Source organism: Gekko japonicus, unplaced genomic scaffold, assembly GCF_001447785.1.
Source record: "Gekko japonicus isolate JY-2015 unplaced genomic scaffold, Gekko_japonicus_V1.1 scaffold26, whole genome shotgun sequence".
In the NCBI taxonomy this organism is placed as follows: Eukaryota; Metazoa; Chordata; class Lepidosauria; order Squamata; family Gekkonidae; genus Gekko; species Gekko japonicus.
In genome coordinates, this window is record NW_015174844.1 from 2780575 (window position 1) to 2802609 (window position 22035).

Here is a 22035-nt window from a genome sequence, read left to right on the forward strand (position 1 = left end):
TGGGGTCTGGGGTGCCAGGTACTGAGGAAAGTTGACCTTCAAGTCTCTAAAGCACTATCATCTGTATCCAGTCTTTCAACAGGACAGTAACATTTCATAAATCATCTTGTCTTTATTAACTTAAAATCTGGATTCTGAAATACCCTTGTGTTTGAATCGTTAATTAACTGCCCTTCAGAATATTTTAGTGAGGCTTTTTCTTCAAATGAGAATACTCCATAATAAATAATATCTCCCCCCCCCAAACATGTGAAACTTCTTTTTGTAGCAAAGAAGTAAATTTATTTATAGGGTCATCATGTGCTGGCATGGCCTAGTGGATAGAGTGTTGAAGTAGGACTCAGGGAGACCCAGGTTTGAATCCCCACTTATACCATGGAAGATTGCTGGGTAGCCCTAAGCCTGTCACATACTCTCAGCCTGGTCTACCTCATAGGGTTTATTGTTTTAAGAAAATGGAGGACCGGAGAACAATGTTCAAAGCCACGTTGAGCCCTAAATGGGGAGAAAAAGAGGATGCAAATAAATAAATTCAAGTGCATGCTTGTGGATTTAGAATATATTATAATAACACAAAATTGTCATGTAGACAATATTAAAGAAATCACCATGCTCTTAATGTAAAGCTGATTTTTAGATTTGTGTATTGCTGTTTTTACTTAGTCCTATTTTATTCAGATAGTTTTAATTTTATTTTTGCCCACTTGAAACATATACTGCACACTGGCTCTGAAAACAACAGTCTGCAAACTGTACCCAAAGATAATAAACAAGCTGATTGTTGGTGTCATCCAGCAGTCTGTTACTGGCATGTTATATGATCAGCAGACCATGTACATTCAGAAAATTTGCCTGTGTAGAGCTTCAGTGCTGGCAACGTTATAATATTAACAAAAGCTTAGTGAGCTCACATATTTCAACATCCCTTGGCTATTCCATAGTTGATAATCATTTTGAAATTGGCAGAACCAAGGAAATACAGACAGGATTAATAATTATCGTTTTATATAATGTATAGTTAGATATAGCATCCCTGCCATGTTATATGTTGTCATGCCTTCCTGATAAATACATCTGTGCCCATACATGCCGAAGTACTTGTAGCAAAAGAATGAGCTAAAGGTGTAACTTTAGATGTATTTTTTTTTCCATTTAGCATTCCATCAGTCTGTTTAAGAGGCGCTTGTTAACTTAATAACCGTAGTATGTGATGGGACAATAGCAGCTTTTTAATGACTACATCTATAAGATGTAAATTTTATTAATTCCTGATCTTATGCTCTATACAGACAATGAATGATTTTGATTACTTAAAACTCCTTGGCAAAGGCACTTTTGGCAAAGTTATTCTGGTTCGAGAGAAAGCAAGTGGAAAATACTATGCTATGAAGATTCTGAAAAAAGAAGTTATTATTGCAAAGGTAGGCTTATATATTTTTTCTTGTAAATATTCTGTTTGAATACTATTTTTATAACTTAAAATTTACTTGCTAAATGGTGGCATCTATAAGACAGGGCTCAATAAATTCCAGGCGTTGGGATGCAATGGTGCTTAGAAATTTAATTCTGGCACCTAGTATTTTCAGCTCTGATTTTATTGTAGCATATTTCAGTCATTCTCAGTGGAAGTACAAATGTTTGGATCTAACCATTTTTTTCACTGATGAGAAAGGGAATAATGGGCCCTTTTAACCACTATAAGCACTATGTTTGACCTCATGGAACTTGCATAGACAAAACCCATATGAAATGGGGGGCCATAAATAAGGGGGGAATTGGCTAAGCTTGAATGAAAAGGTGGCAGGATCCAACCAGAAACTTACTATTTCACATCATAATGTTTTCTTATATGACATAAGCCTAAATAGGCATGATGTTGTCGTCATTGCTTATCTTACATATATATATTTCTCCTAATGCATTGGCCATTTCCAGCTCTCTCATTGGCTGTGCTGTGCACTCCATCAGCCATTGGCCCATCAACCACCACTCAAGAGTAATTGCATGCCATTGGCTGGGTGCTGGGTCTGCCCCTCTTCCTCACCCACTGCCGCCTCAGCCACTGTTCCCTGTCAGAATAACTGCCAAAACGGCTGTCTCTCCTGATGAAGACACTTCTCCTGCTTGGCAAGTGTGATACTAACTTTTCCCTCAGTTGCTGTTGTTAGGCAACCAAGCTTGGTTCTGTCAGTAAAAAGGCAAAGCCAGGAGGCCCTTTCCAGGCCTTTGTGAGGAACTTATTGGGGCCAGTCCTGACTAGGGTTGCCAGCTCCAGGTTGGAAAATTCCTGGAGATTTGAGGAGTGGAGCCTGGAGAGGGTGAGGTTTGAGGAGGGGTGGGACCTCAGCTACAATGCCATAGACTCCACCCTCCAAACCAGCCATTTCCTCCTGGTGAACCATTGTTGCTAATCTCCAGGTGAGGGCTGGAGATCTCTCAGAATTACAACTGCTCTCCAGGAGGGAGGGGGAGGAGATGGATAGTTGAAGTCAGAGGGGCAAATAACTGTAGTTTGATGGTTGGCTGGGAAGGAGATAGGGTTGCCCCCTCCAGGTTGGGAAATTCCTGGAGATTTGAGGGGTGAAGCCTGGAGAGGGTGGGGTTTAAGGAGGGGTGGGACCTCAGATAGGTACAGTACCATAGACTCCACCCTCCAAACCAGCCATTTCCTCCTGGGGAACCACTGCTGCCAATCTCCAGGTGAGGGCTGGAGATCACTCAGAATTACAGCTGTTCTTCAGATGGCAGAAATCAGTTCCCCTGGAGAAAATGGTGGACTCTGTGTCATTATACACTGCTGCGGTCATTACAGCAAATTGGCGCTGAGTGCCCAAGGCCAGGGCACCAGCCCAGAGCCTCTTTCTAGAGTTCATTGTATTTATTTTCACAATGGGCCTTATTCCTAGTTTATATATAAACAACATTACACCAATCAGTGAACATAAGAACATGAGAAGAGCCTGCTGGATTAGAAAAGTGGTCCATCTAGTCCAGCATACTGTTTCAAACATCAGTCAGCCAGTTGCCTTGGAGGGCCAACCAAACAGGGTATAGAGGCTGTGGTAGAACCGTCCTGCTCTGACCTGCAGGCCCTCTTCCACCATGCCCTCCCAGGTTTTCCCAACACTTGGAGGGGTTTTCTCTCTCTCTGCTCAACTGCCACCGCCACCTGGCCTTTGTAGGAATTGCCCACTGGAAGGGCTGGACTCTCAGCTTCCCTTCCAAGTTCTGAAGCCTTGCCTCTCTGTGTCTCATGCTATCCAACATCTGGTTATCATGGGAACAGCTTACTACCTTGTGCACCACTGGGGGAGTAGCTGCTTGCCAACTGACTGCCCCTCCTCTTCCTCTTGGCACTCCTTTTAAAATAGCGTGTCCAAGATAGTGGAGGTCTGTGTGGTACAGAAATCTTCTACCAGTATCAAAAGTTATAAAGTATTTATTAAAAATAAATTAAAAACAATTCCTCTGTTCCCTCTATACATGCCCTAGCAGATGTTAAATATAAGGCAGACTCCTTAGCTTAGAGAGTTACCAGATGTTCTACAGCAGGGGTGGCCAAACTTGCTTAACGTAATAGCCACATAGAATAAACATTAGATGTTTGAGAGCCGCAAGACATGAACAAATATTATACACACATTTTTATTGAAAAATATGCAAATTTGCTTTTTATTAACATAAAGTTAGACTGTGTGAAAGAGCTGCATGTGTCTCCTGAGCTGCAGTTTGGCCACCCCTGCTCTACAGGGTTTCTGTTACCTTGAAGCCAAGGTGTGTAGGCCAGCACATGCCAATGGCTGCCTCCCATGGACCTCAGGTAAGACTTCTGTCTGCTTCGATGGAATCAGCACCGAAGAGACCCTCCTACTTGCTCCCAGGACTTTTATCATTTCTCTTTCTCCTCCCACTGACCCAGTCAGATCAAAGAAGCTATTCCTGAAGTCTCCAGGAGTTTCTCCCTGAGGTCTTTCTAGCACTTAATTCCTCCAAATGTCTGTTCCCTGCTTGGGGGGGGGGGAAGCTTGGCCATCCCACTGTCTCTTGCTAGACCTATTAGTGTTTCTAAAACGGTGGCTGAAGTGAGGCTGGAAAGCAATTGAATTGACTTCAATTACTCCTGCTTGTTCTCTGTCATGGGAGAGTTTCTCCTCCTGATGTTTTCTAGGTTAAATGACTATGCTGTGTTTGATATACAGAGCAACACTGCCCTCAACACGTCCCTCCCTGTCCTGTCTATAGAGTTTGTATCCAGGTATAGCAAAATTCTGTGGTGGCTCAAGTGGTTAAGATGCTGAACTGCAGGCTGGAAGGTCGGTAGTTCAGCAGTTCGAGACCCAAGTGCCGCATGATGGAGTGAGCTCCCGTCTCTGGTTCCAGTTCCTGCCAACCTAGCAGTTCAAAAGCAAGAAATTGCAAGTAGATAAATAGGTACCGCTTCAGTGGGAAGGTAACAGCGTTCCGTGCACATTGGCATTTAGTCATGCTAGCCACATGACCACGGAAATGTCTTCGGACAGCGCTGGCTCTTCGGCTTGGAAACGGAGATGAGCAACGCAACACTAGAGTCAGATTCAACTGGCTTTCGAGCAAGGGAATCCTTTGCCTTTACTATAGCAACATCCTACTAACTTTCCCCATTCCACCAGGTGGGGCAGTGATGATCTGTATTCTTGGTGCTTGGGGGGCAGTGGGGGATCTTCTGGAGTTCTGGTCCTGCTGGTGGACCTCCTGATGGCACCTGGGTTTTGGCTACTGTGTGACACAGAGTTTTTGACTGGATGGGCCATTGGCCTGATCCAACATTTGTTGTTGTTGTTCAGTCGCATAGTCGAGTCCAACTCTTCGCGAACCCATGGACCACATCACGCCAGGCTCTCCTGTCTTCTGTCATGCTCCGGAGTTTGCTTAACTTCATGCTTGTTGCATTGATAACCATTCTCTAACCATCTCATTCTTTGCCACCCCCCTTCTTCTTTTACCTTCTCTCTTTCCCAGCATCATGGTCATCTCCAGTGAGTGCTCTCTTCTCATTTGGTGGCCAAAGTGGCCAACATAGCTTCTCTTATATTCTTATATTCTTCCCCCACATTAGATACCAGCCCATCTAGACAGTATGTGATGTCTGTTTGCACTAGGTAGGGAAGTCATTATCTGGTCAAAACTGGCTCCCGGAATCTCCCACTACCAACCCCCCCCCCCCCCAGGGTATGAATTCATTTATTAACCAAATGTTTTCTGTGCTGCCTCCAATACATTATTAAATGGAGCACTTTAAAACAATAATTGAATTTTGAGAACCTGGGGGGGAATTAGGCCAGGGTTAGCTTTTTGTTGTGGTGATGACAATCAAGGTTGCAGGAGGGTGGGATACAAATTAAACAAAATAAAATAAATATATTAATATACTAGAACACTAATGTCATAGTTTTAACATAATTATGAGAAACACTGAAATTAGGATTAAGTTTTGTGGTATCAATAATTAAAAGAGTTAGTCATTAAAATATGAAATCTGAAGGCTGAAAAATGACACCGGCTTCTAAAGTCAAAGAGAATGGGTTAAGGCCTGCTATTGCTTAAGAAGAGGAGATTGGATTTATACCCCGCACTTCACTACCCGAAGGAGTCTCAGAGTGTTTTACAATCTCCTTTCCCTTCCCCTCCCCACAACATACACCCTGTGAGGTAGGTGGGGCTGAGAGACCTCTTTTGAGAACTGCTCTTGAGAGAACAGCTGTGAGAGAACTTGTGACTGACTCAAGGTCATACCACCAGTTGCATGTGGAGAAGTGAGGAATCAAACCTGGTTCTCCCAGATTAGAGTCCACACTCTTAACCACTACACCTCTGGTCCTACCTGGAGGATAGGTTTCAAAAGGTGGTACTTGGCTTCAAAGCCTGGACTGCTGCTCAGTCCCTTGACCTTTTGCCTGTGGGGTCCTGCAAGGTTTCGTCTTATCCCCAGTACTCTTTACCATCTACATGAAACTGTTAGGTGTCTTTTGAAGAATTGGGCTGTGTTGTCACCAATATGTGGATGACACTTAGCTCTTTCATGCTTTCAGCTGATCCCGGGAGGCTGTAGAAATCTTAAACTGGTGCCTGGAGGCAAATTTGGAGTGGATACAGGCTAATAAACTAAAGCTTTATCCTGACAAGATGGAAGCGCTCCTGGTGGGCAGAAGGTCTGGCACGGGATTTAAGGTGTCACCCGTTCTGGATGATTTTGCACCCCTTTTGAAGGAACAGGTCCTTAGTCTGGGGATGTTCTTGGATGCAAGCCTTTTACTAGATACCTGCTTCAACTGGTTAGCCAGCTGTGGCCTTTCCTGGATGGGAAAGATCTGGCCACTCTGATTCATGCCCTGGTGACATCAACATTGGAAGGTTCAGTTGGTACAGGATGCTGTAGCCAGGATATTGACTGAAGTGGGTCATAGGGACCATATCACTCTAGTCTTGACCCGTCTACACTGGTTACCAGTTGGTTTCCAGGCACAATTCAAAGTGTTGGTTTTGACCTTCAAAGTAGGGTTGCCAGGTCTTACCTTGGCTGGAGCAGGGGACTTTGGGGGACATTCCAGGGGTGGGTGTGGATGTTGTGTGACATCCCCAAAGCAATGATGGGCGACGTCATCCTGTGCGACATCCCTGTATGGCGGTGGGGCTTCCCCTGCCGGCCAGTTGGCCAGTGGTGGGCTGAAGCCCCAAATGGCAACCCTACTTCAAAGCCCTAAATGGTTTGGGATGAACATACCTGGGGAGGGAAGGGGCCTCAGCTGGATATTATGCCACAGAGTCCTCCTTCCAAACCAGCCATTTTCTCCATGGATACACATTTCTGTTGTCTGGAGTTCATTTGTAATTCTGAGAGATCTCCAGATCCCACCTGGTTTATTTATTTATTGGATTTCTACCCCACTCTCCTAGCCAAGGCTGGCTCAGGGCGGCTTACATAAAATCAATACATAATTCACAATAAAACATGAATATAAATGTAGATTAAAACAATTCTAAAATCATTAACTGTACAACATAATAAAGTGCTAGTGATATTAATTCCAGATGGCTGTAATTATTGAGTTCATTCTTCTCACAATCGGTTCTTTGGTCTTCTTTTAATTATCCTTCTGGCGGCTGAATCAAGCTGTTATTAAAAGTTCCAGGGGAACAAAGGGCTCTCTCACCTTCAGCTCTCAGTTGTTAGCAGTGGTGGTTAACAGTGGTGGTGGCTCCAAAAGCCTTGCGGAAGTGCTCCGTTTTACAGGCCCTGAAGAATGGCAAAACGTCCTGCAGGGCCCTGATCTCCTCTGGGAGCTCATTCGACCAGAGTGGAGCTGCCACCAAGAAAGTCCTGGCTCTGGTTGTTGCCAACCTGGCCTCCTTGAGACTTTTTTTTGGGGGGGCAGTCGGTTCTGGGCCCCTGATCGCAGTGCTCTCTGGGGAACATGTGGGGAAAGGTATGTAGGTCCCTGACCATAAAGAGCTTTAAAATTAAGAACCAGCACCTTGAAACAAATCCGGTATGCTATCGGCAGCCAATGCAATGCCTTTAGCACAGGCTCGATGTGTTCCCGAGTGGGAGTCCCATCAATAGCCTGGCCGCAGCATTTTGCACCAGCTGCAGCTTCCAGATTTGAGACAAGGGCAGCCCCATGTAGAGAGCATTACAGTAGTCCAATCTCAAGGTGACCATCGCATGAATCACTGCTACTCATTTGCATTCGAGTAAGGGAACCAACAGCCTGATCAGGTGAAGATGATAAAAGGCCTATTTGGCAGTGGCTGCTACCTGGGCCTCCATTGTTAAGGAGGCATCTAGGAGCACTCCCAAACTCCTAACCTCCTGGCACCGAAGGAGCCCCATCGAAGGTCAGGAGTGGGATCCCTACGTTTGGGCCACCCCGGCTCAGACACAGGACCTCCATCTTTGTCAGATTCAGGTTCAGTTGGCTCAGTCTAAGCCAAACAGCCATGGCTTGTAATGCCCAGTCTAGATTTTCCAGTTTGGAATCAGACTGGCTGTCCGACAACAGATAGAGCTGGGTGTCATCTGTGTACTCTGGGCAATCTGGGCAAGGGGGCGCATGTAGATGTTAAAGAGCATCAAAGACAGCACTGCCCCTTGGGGCACTCCAAAAACCAGTGGGTGCCTTCGGGATAGCTGTTCAGCCAATGCTACCCTTTGTCCCCAACCTTGGAGAAAGGAAGCAAGCCACTGCAAGGCCAGTCCCTGGACTTCAATGTCGGTAAGGTGTGGATCAGTAGCTGATGGTCGACTGTGTTGAACGCCACCAAGTGGTCTAACAACAACAGCACTGTCATTCTGCCCCGATCCAGATGCCTCTGAAAGTCATCCGTGAGGGCGACCAGTGCTGTTGTCAACCCTAAGCCTGGTAGCAATCTCTGGGTAACTTGATGCCACCCAACTTGCATGACTCAACTAGGCCTGGTTGCTTGTTACTGTTCAACACCAACCACCCTATGAAAGCCTGTGTAGTATAGCTGTTAGAGCTTCAAAGTAGGGTATGGGAGACCCCCTGAAGACCTATACCCTTATGAAACTACCTATCCACTAAGATCACCTTTGGAGGGTCTGGTTTGGGTGCCTCCACCTTCTGAGATTAAGCAGATGGCAATCTGGGAGAGGGGCTTCTCAGTTATGGCATGCTGTGGTGCCCAACAACAGCCAGTGAAGGAATGAATTGCTTACAGCTACAGATGGTCCTCTTATCAATTTTGGGTTTTTTAAACCCACCCAGTGTATTTTTTAAAGATTCCACACTTTTCTGCAAACCTGAGGCCTTTTTCAGCTTTGTAGAAAGATCTGTCTTGTCTGTTCACAGCTCCAGTCACTGGATTTAAGTATCCTCAGATTTGGCTGACTTCAATATTAGTATAAAGACAAGACAAATAGGGACCCACAAGAATCTTGTGAGAGCAGCCATCCCATTCTTCTCACCTTTGCGTCCTCCCCTGTTCTCCTCCTTCTTATATCAGTCTCTTTCACTTTCCCTCCCCCACTTCTTCTATTACTTTCCGTCTCTCTCTCCCCTGATGGCTACTGTCACTCATTCTCTTTTTAAGCCCCTAGTGCTGAAAGAGCTATCAGTTCTGATAGTACCATTTTAGATACCTTCACGGGTTTCCCTTATGATACCTTTTTCTTAGTAAAGGTATGTAAAGAAGTTTCCAACTGCAGGGTCAAACAATACGATTTTAAAATTTATTGTAACATTATAGCATTTTAAGAAGCATTATATTAAAGCTATGCTAACCTAATATTGCAGCACTATTACTATGTGAACGCAGATGTTTTCAATAAAAAATGATGTGAAGTTTATTTTGCTCCTTTGGGGGGGGGGTGCACCTTTCCTCTTTCTTTTAGATACATGTTTTTTAAGGCATTCCAAAATCTTGTTAGCATTCTTTTCAAACTGAAAATTTATTTTTTATTATCTGTCCACTTTCTCTAAAATTCAGTACTAAACACTGCATTTTTTTTTTTTTACTGTTTAGGATGAAGTGGCCCACACACTTACAGAAAGCAGGGTACTGAAAAATACTAGACACCCTTTTTTAACGGTGAGTTAATGTGATGATTTTAATTATAGAGCAGTTAAGTTTTTGGAGGATGGAAAAAAACTGGTTTACAGTACAGAGATCAAAATATAGATTTCTATGATGAAAAGACAAAGGAGACGGCTAGAGCAACGGTGAAGACTCATGACTAATCCGAAAAGGCACAGACTAGAGCTCATTTTAAAGCCTCCTCTGTGGCAATGAAGAAACAATATTTGTCTGCCACCATTGTTTCCTGCAGAACTCTTCCAGTCAGGGGCCTGTTGGGTTCTGGCCTATGGGAGAAGGTGGACTGCTCTGCAGTTTGCTGCAATTGTTTTGCACAGCACTTTGCAGATAAAATCTCTCATATCCATTCCAACTTGGACTCTATATTAGCAGTGACAAGATAGGATGTTCCAAGGAGCTGACTTGTCCAGTTGTGTAGAATACCTTTCAGCAGTCTGAGTGTGTGGAAAGGATTCTGGGAAGCTGACATCTACCACATGCTTGTATGGCACTTGCCCCTCCTGGCTGCTGAAATCTACAGGGGTGGGGTGAGGTGGCTGGGAACTGGGTCAGAAGACAGCGAATGTCTCTCTCAGAGGAAGTGGTGTGTAGGAGTGTGCACACAAAAAAAATTGGTATTTTTCAGGTTTGGGTATATTGAGCCTGAAAAAGATTGGTATTTCCCAGTATCCCTGAATCCCAATATTGGTATGGAACTGGGATTCAGGAAATATTCGGGATTGCTCATTTTTTGTTTTACTCCATTATACCCTGTGGGGACCATTATAGTCCATGGTCCCCATAGGCTATAATGGAGAATTGATCCAGAAGTATCTGGGGCTCGGGGGGGTGTTTTTTGAGGTAGAGGCACCAAATTTGCAGCTGTTGCCTCTCCTCAAACCCCCCCCCCCCCATTTCAAAAGGATTGGACCAGGAGGTCCAGTTCTATGAGCCCCAGAAGAAGTTGCTCCCATTCTCCATTGTTTCCAATAGAGGGGGGGGAAGGAGTGTAAAGGAATGCCAACCCACAGTGAGTGAACTCCAAAGCATTTAAAGGGACTGCAGTGCCTTTAAATGCCTGAGAGTTTACTCTGAAGTTTACTCCCTTTAAATGTCCTGTAACTGCAGGTATCTAGTGGCCCCAAAAAATCTCAAACGTTTTTGGTATTTTTTGGGTTGACCATTTTCGGATAGCCAAATCACTAGTCCTGTTGGTCATTGGCTGAGAAAATACTCAATAAATACCAATAAAGTATTTACAGAGTATTTTTCTGGCCTGGTTTGTACTGAGCGCACACCCCTAGAAGTGTGCCCAGTCATAAGGAAACCTACTGTGGTCCCTGGAGAGTTGAACAGCTACCACCCTGTCACAAATGTACCATTCTGAGCATGGTGATTAAACAGGTGATGGCTGAGAAACTTCAGGGATTCCTGAATGAAGCAGTGTTTTGATCGCAGGCCTAAGGTTGAAGAGTGAGCAGCCTGCAGGCCTCAGAGAAGCCTGTCTTCCTTTGTGTAAATTTTCTAATAGGTCTACAGTTCCCAAGCACCCTCCAAGTCTTATGATTAGGTTGGAGAAAAATTGAGGGAAAAGCAGAAGCCAATCACTGGTGAGGGAGAAGAGCTTGGATGGAAAGCATATTAGGTCCTACATAGGGAGTGAAGGTGTTCACTAGTGGTGTGCATAACAAAATTCTCAAACTTAAGATGTACATGGAAATTTCTGTTTCAGGTCAATACTGTGATTTTCCAGGACTGTATTAGGAATTCAGCATTCTTAGTGAAATGAAACTACCCTCCCCCAAGAAATCTATGTTGTTTTTGAGTTTGGGGTGCTGCTAGCTGGCTACAACATGTGTTCCTGTTTTTCCTCGATGGCACTGATTTTTCAAACAATGGTAATTTCTACCTTCCAATCAGATCCTTGCAAGGGAGGAGCAGAGTGCTTTGGTGACATGCTAAAGAGATCCACAGTTTTCTTTCTCTCTCTTCTGAGGTGGAGGAGCGGAGCCCTTGTTTTCTTCTATGGCTGGGAAAATAGAGAGCTAGTGAAGACACTCTGCTACAATTTCGGGGTCATTTGGTTGAAAAATATCCACTACAGCCCTCTGAAATGTCCATCATAGGGCATAACAGCAGGATGTACTAAAAACAAATGACAGGAATGCCTGATTGACTATCATAGGCTATATTGAAATATGCTACAGGACACAAACGTTGCAGTGAAAATGTGGAATGGATTACAGGAAACCTGCTATGGGCCTGGAATGTCAGCCTCCAGACTGGCATGATGGTCCCTGGACCCAGATAAAATGCTCTGGGATTGGAATGACAGCCCCAGAATAGAACGACAGCCTCTGTGGTGGAATCAGTGCTCTGGGACTGGAATGACAGGCCCCAGAGTGGAATGACAGCCCCCAGGGATGGAATCTATGCTTGGGAACTGGAATGACAGCCCCCAGAGCACTGATTCTACTCCCAAGGGCTGTCATTCCAATCCCAGTGCATTTTCATTCCATTTTCACTCCATTTCCATTCCACTCTGGAGTGTTATCTTTCCAGGCCCAGGTTAGGTTTCCTGTAATCCATTCTGCATTTTCATTGCAACTTTTGTGTGCTGTGCTGTACTTCAGTGGAGCCTATGCAAGCCATTTGGCATTCCCAGCTCCCTTTATAACCAGTGGGCCTTCATTGCTCCTGATCAGCATTCTTGTCATTCATTTTAGTACATCTCCTGATGGCAGACTGACAGAAAGGGATGTGTGTGTGTGTGGGGGGGGATTTGCAAAGGAGAACACGTCTGCTTTGTGAAAGGAAACAAAACCGGCCACAACAAGAAAGGACGGCAAATGCAGAGTTTTCGGTGGAAAGGGTAAGAAATTTGTATTGTCAGTCAGTCAGTCACTGTAAAAGTAGGAAAATGAAGACAGGGTTTTTGTTTAATGCTGTTGGCTGCCGGCGCTCTCCTGCTAGGCTGCTGCTTGATTGCCATTTTTGGAATCAGTAGAGTGATGTGCAGCTTTGCAGAGAGTCACCTTCTTTGGGGGTCTGTAAGATCGAACCCCTTGGTCAATCTGCTTGAAAATTAAGGGGTCTTCAGATTACAGGGAGGTTTGTGTTCTGTACAAGCCTGATGCCATTATCTTTATAAATGGCTGCCTCATACCCTGCCACATGTACATTCCCTATTAATAATAATGGTCCTGAACTCCGGAACCACATGGATTTGAATCCCAAACCAGTAAAGTCCTACCCGAAAATAAGCAGTTGCAATAAGAATTTCGCCTGGAGGGACTACCGGTTTTTGGCGACTCGCAAGTAGGTGTGCTCCATCGTAGCTTTGATGTGAGCGCCCACAAACTTGCCAATGGGGGGGTCTGAGTTGATCTAGGACCCCCCAGGCCCCCTGGAGGGGAGGGCGCAGCCTGGGGCGTGACAGGTGCCTCTCCCAAGGCGGAAGCCAAAGGATTGAGGCACCTTTTTGCCCCTAAAGGCCCCTGCAGCATGGAGCCAGCATGGCACCAAGAGGTGCACACTGGATAGAGCGCACAAGGATCCTAAGGAATGATCCTCTCTACATACGCACAGAACGCAAGTACAAACGTGAGTGAAGCTATGATCCAGCAAACAATTGCTAAAAACGCTAGCAGCAAAGCCGTCCCAAAGCCCCAAACAAGTGGAAGGGGGAGGGGAATGCCTGATCTCGAAAAGACTGAATTTAAAGTGGGAGGCGGAAAGGGCAGCTTTGAGCAAAGCAGATTATGATGGAGTGTGCGGCGGACCAGCAAGAAAGCGATAAATCACCAGACTTACGGAGAACTTTTAAACTGTCCTCTTGTATAAACAATGACTCAGCGAGCAGAATAAATGGCGCCGGAAACGAAACTTATAACAGGAACGGTGAGCACATCATCGCCGGCTACCAGACCGGAAGCAACTACAGACTTTCCCAAACTGATTGCTGCAGCTTTACGCCCTCTACTGGACCAGATGACCACCTTAGCAACAAGCTTGTATACGTTGCAAAAGGAACTCAAAATTTCAACGACAAAGAAATAAAGCAAATGTTCCTGAAGCAACAACAGAAAGCGGAAGAGGGATCTGAGAAAGTGGAGGAGAATAAAGACGCAGAAGAAGAAGATGGAGAAGGATGGGAAAGACTCTGATATCAATTCAATTAGTCTGGCAAAACCCTTTGATTTTGAAGCAGAACTAGGGGTTGTTACCCCCAAAGCATTTAAAAACTAATTTGGACTTTGACAGGAGGAGAGGAAAATGCAAAATAGCTTAATTTCGATAGCCTGATGTTTATTCTTAACACATAACTCCAAACCAACGTATAATTTTAAAATTAAGATGCACAACTATAGCCAAATATGTTTATGGTTGTTTGCCTTTTAATTTGATATATCTGTAATATTATCTCTCATCCTTTAGTATTCTGACAAAAGAGATGTATCAGGAACTTCAAACTTTTGTAATAATGATCCTTGGTACTCTAGTTTTAGGCTGTTCCCATCCCCTGACCCTGTAGTGTTGTAGTTTTAGAAAAACAATAAAAATGTTTTTGTTTTGTTTTTTAAAAAATTCCCCTGGATTTGAAATTATAATGACATTTTTCTTTATGCTTACTCCTATTTTTCATTCTCTGAAGCTAAGTAATTGTAAGGCTGCTTTTGGAGGGAGTTGATCCCTCACCCCACAGTGGGGGTTAATCTGGCATGCTGGGATCAGATATTGAGACAGGAATAGGAACTATTTTGGTGAACCAGTTTGGTGTAGTGGTTAAGTGTGCGGACTCTAATCTGGGAGAACCGGGTTTGATTCCCCACTCCTCCACTTGCACCTGGCTGGATGACCTTGGGCAAGCCGTAGTTCTGATAAGAGATGTTCTTGAAAAAGAGCAGTTTCTGTCAAGAGCTCTCTCAGCCCCACCTACCTCCCAGGGTGTCTGTTGTGGGGAGGGGAAGGGAAAGGAGTTTGTAAGCTGTTCTGTGACACCTTTGGGTAGTGAAGGGTGGGGTATAAATCCAATCTCTTCTTTTCTTCTCTAAATAAGGCAGTTGTGTTATGGAGCTTTGTTGTTGTCCAGCTGACTTCTTTCTGTGTGAGTTTTGCCCTGTGCCAGTTGTAGAGTCTATGTATTAGCTTTGCCCGATTTTTATAACTGTCCTCTTGTTTACTAACCTGGTATAGTCTGGCCCGTAGCTACGGTGGGGCATTTCAGGGTTCCGCCCCCTCAAACGGGAGACACACCCCACAAAAGCTGCTGTCCCTCTCCGCCTCCCCCTCCCTCTCCTCCTGTTGCATTAAAAGGGCCCTCCAGCTGATTGGCTGGAGCACGTGGCCTGTCGACCAGCTGGAGGGCTCTTTAAAACTTGCAGCCGCCCGGTTAGAAAAACAGCATTTTAAATGCTGTTTTTCTCGTGTGGGCACACTTTCCCTGATCTCCCCCTGGCAGGGCTGCTGGCCATGGCCAGGAGCAGGAGGCACAGCATGATGTGGGAGGGAGACGCATTGACAAGATCCCTGCAGGGAGACAAGAAGCAACTGTGGCTCGGGGTCCAGGCCAGGAAGGCGTCTGCTGTTTGGCTTCCTTTGCCAACTATCTCCAGCCCAACCACTCCCCAACAGAAGCAAGAGGGGAACTGGGATGAGGTGGGAAGCTACCTCTGGGTGCACCAAAGAGTGGAGCAGGACCTTCACCCTCCTCCTGCACCCCAGGGCAAGGGCACAGGAGGAGGAGAGTAGTGCTGGACAGGCACGCCTTACCCGGCTTTGAGAAGCTTGGAGACCAGGGAAGGAGATCAGCCGGCAGCCACCCCTCCCCCTCACCTCCTGCAAGGGAGAGGGGCGGCTGTAGGCTTTCCCTGATCTCCAAGTGGTGATTTTGCCACTTGGAGATCAGTGAAAGCATGCGTGTCTCTTCCTCCCCTAAAACCCCCCAGCATTTAAAGACTGAGTCAGCTGAAGCTGAATCCAGCAAAGACGGATGTCCTGTGCCTGAGTCGGGGCAGTTTGGGGGCGGGGGTCCCACTCCCGACCTTTGGGGGGCTTCATTGATCCCAGCGCTGGAGGTTCAGAGTTTGGGGGTGTTCCTGGATCCCTCCCTTACCATGGAGGCCCAGGTGGTGGCCACTGCCAAATCGGCCTTTCATCATCTTAGACTGATTAGGCAGTTGGTTCCCTTCCTCGACCACGCTGACCTGGCTACAGTGATCTACATGATGGTCACCTTGAGACTAGACTACTGTAACGCTCTCTACATGGGGCTACCTTTGTTGCAGATTGGGAAGCTACAGCTAATGCAGAATGCCGCGGCCAGGCTGTTGATGGGTTTCCCTAGATGGGAGCACATCCAGCCTGTGCTGAGGACACTGCACTGGCTGCCAATAGCATACCGAGTCCGCTTCAAGGTGCTGGTTCTCACCTTTAAAGCCCTATATGGCCGGGGTCCAACATAACTACGGGACCGCCTTTCCCCGTATATTCCCCAGAGAGCACTACGGTCTGGCTCTCAAAATCGGTTGACCCTCCCTGGCCCGAGGGAGGCCAGGCTAGCTGCTACTGGGGCCGGGGCCTTTTCGATGGTGGCCCCTACCTGGTGGAACGAGCTCCCGGAGGAGATCAGGGCCCTGCGGGACCTCTCGCAGTTCCGCAGGGCCTGCAAGACGGAGCTCTTCCGCCAGGCATATAACTAGGGGCTGCCGCCTTAGTGCACGGCCCGTACTGTTGACATCAGCAGCTGCCTCAAGAATGAGCAAATAATATCCAAACACTTATGCGGAATAACATCGAAGCACTTTCATTTGAAAACATCTCATTTGTTTATTTTTAACTGCCAGCGAATGGTGGTGGCACTTCTCTAGAACATTCCACACGCTCCGGAATTGGTTGGTGCCCTGGTGTGTCACTCAGAATCTGTCCCTATCCACTGGCTGCATTGTTTGAGTCTCGCCTCCAACATTCTAAACAGTTTGCTGTTCCCCTCTCCCCCCATAGCCAGTCAGAACACAGAGGTTATTTGCATATGCAGCCTCATTGGCCTCTGCCTCGGAACACAGAGGTCGTTTGCATATGAGACTTGATTGGCTTTTGCCTCTAACATTCTAATCAGTTTGCTGTTCTGAGGTAAAATGTGTCCAATCTCCAGGTGAGGGCTGGAGATCACTCAGAATTACAACTGCTTTCCAAGTGGCAGAGATCTGTTCCCCTGGAGAAAATGGTGAACTCTGTATCCTTATATGCTGCTGAGGTGGCCCTGGTATGACAGCCAATGTGACGTAGAGGTCAGGGCTTCAGAGCATGGGAGAGGCTGCAGGTGTGTGAGGGGTGGAAAGCTGAAGAGTGAGGGGGAAATAAAGGTAGGTTGATGATTGGCTGGGGAGGAGATATGGTTGCCAACTCCAGGTGGAAAATTCCTGGAGATGTGAGGGATGGAGCCTGGAGAGGGTGAGGTTTCAGAAGGCGTGGGATCTCAGACAGGTACAAAGCCACCGACTCCACCCTCCAAACCAACCATTCCCTTCTGGGGAACCATTGTTGCCAATCTCCAGGTGAGGGCTGGAGAGCACTCAAAATTACAACTATTCTTTAGGTAGCAGAGATCAGTTCCTCTGGAGAAAATGGTGGAGTCAGTGTTATTATACCCTGCTGAGGTCGCCACAGCAAATTGACACTGAGTGTCCAAGGCCGGGGCACCCGCCCAGAGCCTCCTTCTAGAGGCTGTTGTATTTATTTCCACAACGGGCCTTTTTCCTAGTAAATAAATAAAAATAAAATATATTAAATACATGAACTGCAATAAATAGACTGGAGCTTTAAAGCAATCTGTAACATTTACTAGTGGACACTCCCAAAAGAAATACTTCACAGATTCTAAGTTCACAGTTTCAATGGACTGAAGAACATGATCTTCAAATGTCCATAAAGCAAGTACATAAAGATAAACAGCATAAAGTATGTTGCAATCAGCAAATAGATCCAGTCCTTAAGACTTGAAACATACAACAAGAAATAAGCTGCAGTCAAGTCATCCTCCAGATTATTCAATGAGTTTTCGATGCCTTCATCAGGACTGCAAACAGGGACTCCCAAAGAGGAGTCACAGGAACTTCTCAGCCAGTAATGCCTCCAAACTGTCTTATTGTACAGCAATGTCTCAAAAATGCCTTATTTTCCTTTGTTCATGATGGAGACGTGTAACCTGATTCTATAGGTGTTCTTCCATCTAAATGAATGTAAAGACGGCTCTTTGAGTTGCCACCAATATGCAGTTGCCACCAGTATGCAGATGACAGTCAGCTCTATATCATGCTCCAAGCAGATTCCAAGCAGACTATGGACACCATGAACAGGTGCAGGCAGTTTTGGGATGGATAAGGGCTAACAAACTGAAACTTAATCCCAACAAGACTGAGGTGCTACTGGTGAGGGAAAGGCCTGACCCAGGAACTAGGCTATCTTCTTCGTGGTATCTGTGCATCACACCCTTGGGATAGTCTGCGCCTGCGCTGACCCTGCTCGGTACCGGTAGCAAGCCAAAGGGATTTTCGCGCCCACTCCTAGGTCATGCGCCGGGCTCCACTGCGCATGACCAAGGAGGGGCATGCAGATCCCGCCAGTTCTTTTCTGACCGCTGCGCTGGTAGGACGCCTTTTTGCCTCGGTCTGATAAGTATTAGTTTCACTTTCAAATTACCGCGTTAGTTAGCCTTTTTCTTTATTTTCTTTATTTTTCTTCAAAGTTAGTATTTATTTCGCATTTAAAATCGAGTTTTTCTCCTCCGCTGGCCTATGGCCCCGCGGTGGGGTTTCTTTAAGCGGTGTAAGTCCTGTGGACTAAAAATCTCCCCTACAGACGGACACTGTAGATGCCTAGTGTGCCTAGGGGAAGCTCACCGTGTTTCCTCGTGTAAACATTGTCAAAAAATTTCCAATCCAACTCGGAAAAATAGAGCTGCGTGACTTCATATGACGCTCATGGAAAAAGCTCTGTCCCCACAATCTTCGTCTCCGTTAGACACGTCGGGACATGCCTCTATGTCGACTTTGACTCCAGACGCCCTCATTCCAGCATCGGGAGCTTTGACGTCGACAGTCGCTATCGATGTTTCGGCATTGAAACGGTCGTGATCGACCAGTGACAGCCCCGTACCTTCCAAGATCCGGAAGCAGGGGTTAACTGATGCTGTACCTTCCAAGATCCGGAAGCAGGGCAAAGACACCAAGGTTAAGACTTCCAAGCTTAAAAAGGACACAAAATCCAAAGTCCATAAGGTGTCGGCTAGTCAAGGCCGTGCCCCAGATTCCTTGCCTCTGGACAGCAGCCATCCCATGGACTCGGACATAGATATGGACCTCACACAACAGGTTCTTATCTGACTCCGACCAGTCTGGTCACCAGTCTATCGAAGTCTCGCCAGCTTACGATGCCGATGATCGACACCGACCACCTCCATCGCCTCCCCTAACTTGGGATCAGCGACAATGGCACTATCTCTATGGCAATCGTACCCATCTCCATGGGTCCTTCCGCCACCACCACCACCCCCGACAGAGTGGGATCATCAGTCGGTGTAGTCCAGGCTTTCGCAGTTTAGAGATAGACCATCGATACCGTCACAAAGGCCGTGCCCAGCTTTGCCTCCGCCACCGAACCAGTCGATACCGACAGAGGTACCTCCAACTATACCCGTCCCTTCCCCAGTACCGTCTGAGGATTCGTCTAGCTCTGAGGATACATCAAACCCAGGGGATGATACTGACATGCCTTCTCCACCTCCTGATGTGGAAGTGGACCTACCCATTTCACCGTCGGAGGACGTAAAATCCTATGGGGACTTTGTTCAACAGATGGCCTCAGATCTGTCAATGACCACTACTTTGGTATTTAAACTGGTGATGACAATGTCTTCAACATCATGCAGGCCGGCACTTCAGCTTCAGTGGCGTTAAAAAGGTAAAGGTAAAGGTTCCCTTGCTCGAAAGCCAGTCGAATCCGACTCTAGGGTTGCGGTGCTCATCTCCGTTTCAAAGCCGAAGAGCCAGCGCTGTCCGAAGACGTTTCCGTGGTCATGTGGCCGGCATGACTAAACACCAAGGCACACGGAACGCTGTTACCTTCCCACCGAAGTGGTCCCTATTTATCTACTTGCAATTTCTTGCTTTCAAACTGCTAGGTTGGCAGGAGCTGGACCTAGAGACGGGAGCTCACCCCGTCTTGCGGCACCCAGGTCTTGAACTGCTGAACTACTGACCTTCCACAGCCTGCAGTTCAGCGTCTTAACCACTTGAGCCACCGCATTCCAGTGGCGTTACCTATGACTAAAGTTCTCTTGAAAACTACTCAAGACTTTTGGGTCCACCCCGCTTCTCTCACTGTGTCTAACAAAAGATTAGATCACATGTATAAAATTCAAGAGACAGGGGTTGAATTCCTATTTACTCACCCAAAGCCAAATTCCCTAGTCGTGTCTTCTTCCACGAAGGGAAAATCAAGTCACTCTACCCCACCTGAAAAGGAGGAAAAGAAGCTGGACTCCTTGGGAAGAAAGTTTTATATGCTGGGAGCAATGGGCATAAAAACTTCCAACTATGCGGCATGTATGGGTCGCTACCAGTTTAATCTATGGAGGCGTATGTCTGAATTTTTCTCACACCTCCCCAGAGAGTTCTGCTCTCAAGCAAAGAAGATTCAAACCGAGGGTATGACCCTCGTGAAACATCAGATCAGTGCTGGAAAACATAGTCTGGAGTCCGCTGGGAAAACCCTCGCTACTTCAGTTGCTCTGCGTAGACACGCTTGGCTGCGCTCTTCATCACTACCGTATGATACTAAATCTACCGTGGAAGACCTCCCCTTTGAAGGGACCGGGTTGTTTAGTTCCACCACTGACTCTGTCCTGCAAGAATTGGACAAATGTATTAAGACGTCTAAAAGTCTGGGGATCTCCCCTTCTTCAAAATATACCAAGCCTAAACAATGGTCTAGACAATCGTGGTCTCACAGGCAATCTTATAACAAGTCACTTACGGAACAGTGGCAAAGACCACAGACTACTCAGCATCATTCCTTTGGGAACAAGGCAAGAATTTCACCTTCCGGTCAATACAAACAGAAAGCACCGAAAAACACTAAACAGAGTCTTTGACTTCGTTCCAGCAACATTTACCCATCTTGCTCCATTCCTAGACGTGTGGTTAAGAATTTCGACAGACAAGTGGGTCCATTCTGTCATACGGGAGGACTATCTAATAGAGTTTCTCCAGGTTCCTCTCTTCACCCATTTCGTTCAAACTCCAGCGTCACTAGTTCTGCTCCAATAGGTCCAGTCCCTCACAATAAAAAATGCCATAGAACCGGTTCCAGTACCCGAGATCGGTCAAGGTTTTTACTCTCGGTATTCACGGTACCGAAGAAGGACGGAGGCCTTCGTCCAATCATGGACCTCAGATACCTCAACCAGTTCATCGTCTACAAGAAATTTCGAATGACCACTCTTCAAAACATTCTACCGTTACTATCACCATGGGCCTGGATGGCCACACTAGATCTGAAGGACACCTATTTTCATGTGTCAATCCATCCATATCACAAATGTTTCCTCAGGTTCACGGTCGGGGAAGCTCATTATCAATTCAAGGCTCTTCCTTTTGGGCTTTCAATTACCCCCAGGGTCTTTACGAAGGTGATGGTGGTGATTGTAGCACATCTACGTCTCCAGGGTCTTCAGATTTTTCCGTATATAGACGATTGGTTACTGGTTGCAGAATCCAAGGAGGTCCTTCTTCACCCTTGCTTCTTTGGGAGTCCTCGTAAACCTGCAGAAGTCGATGCTTCAACCTGCTACTCGTGTGCAGTTCATAGGAGCCATCATAGATTCTGTGGACACTCGTGCGTATTTACCTTGTTGGAGGGAAGAGTCGATTCATCACGAAATTCGTTTGCCGTTCCGTTCCCAAGTAACCTACGCAGTCCGTATTCAACGGTTGCTGGGACTTATGGCGGCCACCACTGCAGTGATCGAGTGCGCACGTCTCCGCATGCGCCCGTTACAGTTATGGTTTCTGAAGAAGTTCCGTCCACAGATCTACTCCCCAAAGAAAGTCATGTCAGTCCGTCCACAAGTCCTCCATTCCCTTCGTTGGTGGTTGTCCGAAACCAATCTGTTCGCAGGAGCTCCGTTCCAGCGTCCTGTTCCCTCGGTGTCAATAACCACAGACGCCTCCCTGTGGGGTTGGGGCACTCACACAGATGAACAGTGTGTGGGTGCACAGTGGGACAGTTGCTGGAAAAATCACCACATCAACTATCTGGAGCTTCTGGCAGTGCAGTTTGCCCTTCGTTCGTTCCGTCGGAAGGTGGAAGGGAAAGCGATTATGATATTTACAGACAACACGACCACAATGTCTTATCTCAATCGTCAAGGAGGAACCATGACCAGAGCACTTTGTCGACTGG

At 46.4% G+C, this 22035-nt stretch overlaps 1 protein-coding gene across 1 annotated transcript in view; it reads left to right on the top strand.

The window, feature by feature from the left end:
* Nucleotides 1-22035, top strand: part of LOC107121519 (RAC-gamma serine/threonine-protein kinase) — a 208604-nt gene that overhangs the window by 165466 nt on the left and 21103 nt on the right. The window contains exons 7-8 of the mRNA XM_015424432.1: nt 1290-1421; nt 9523-9588. Coding sequence (XP_015279918.1) covers nt 1290-1421; nt 9523-9588 — 198 coding nt within the window. The remainder of the gene's footprint in view (nt 1-1289; nt 1422-9522; nt 9589-22035) is intronic.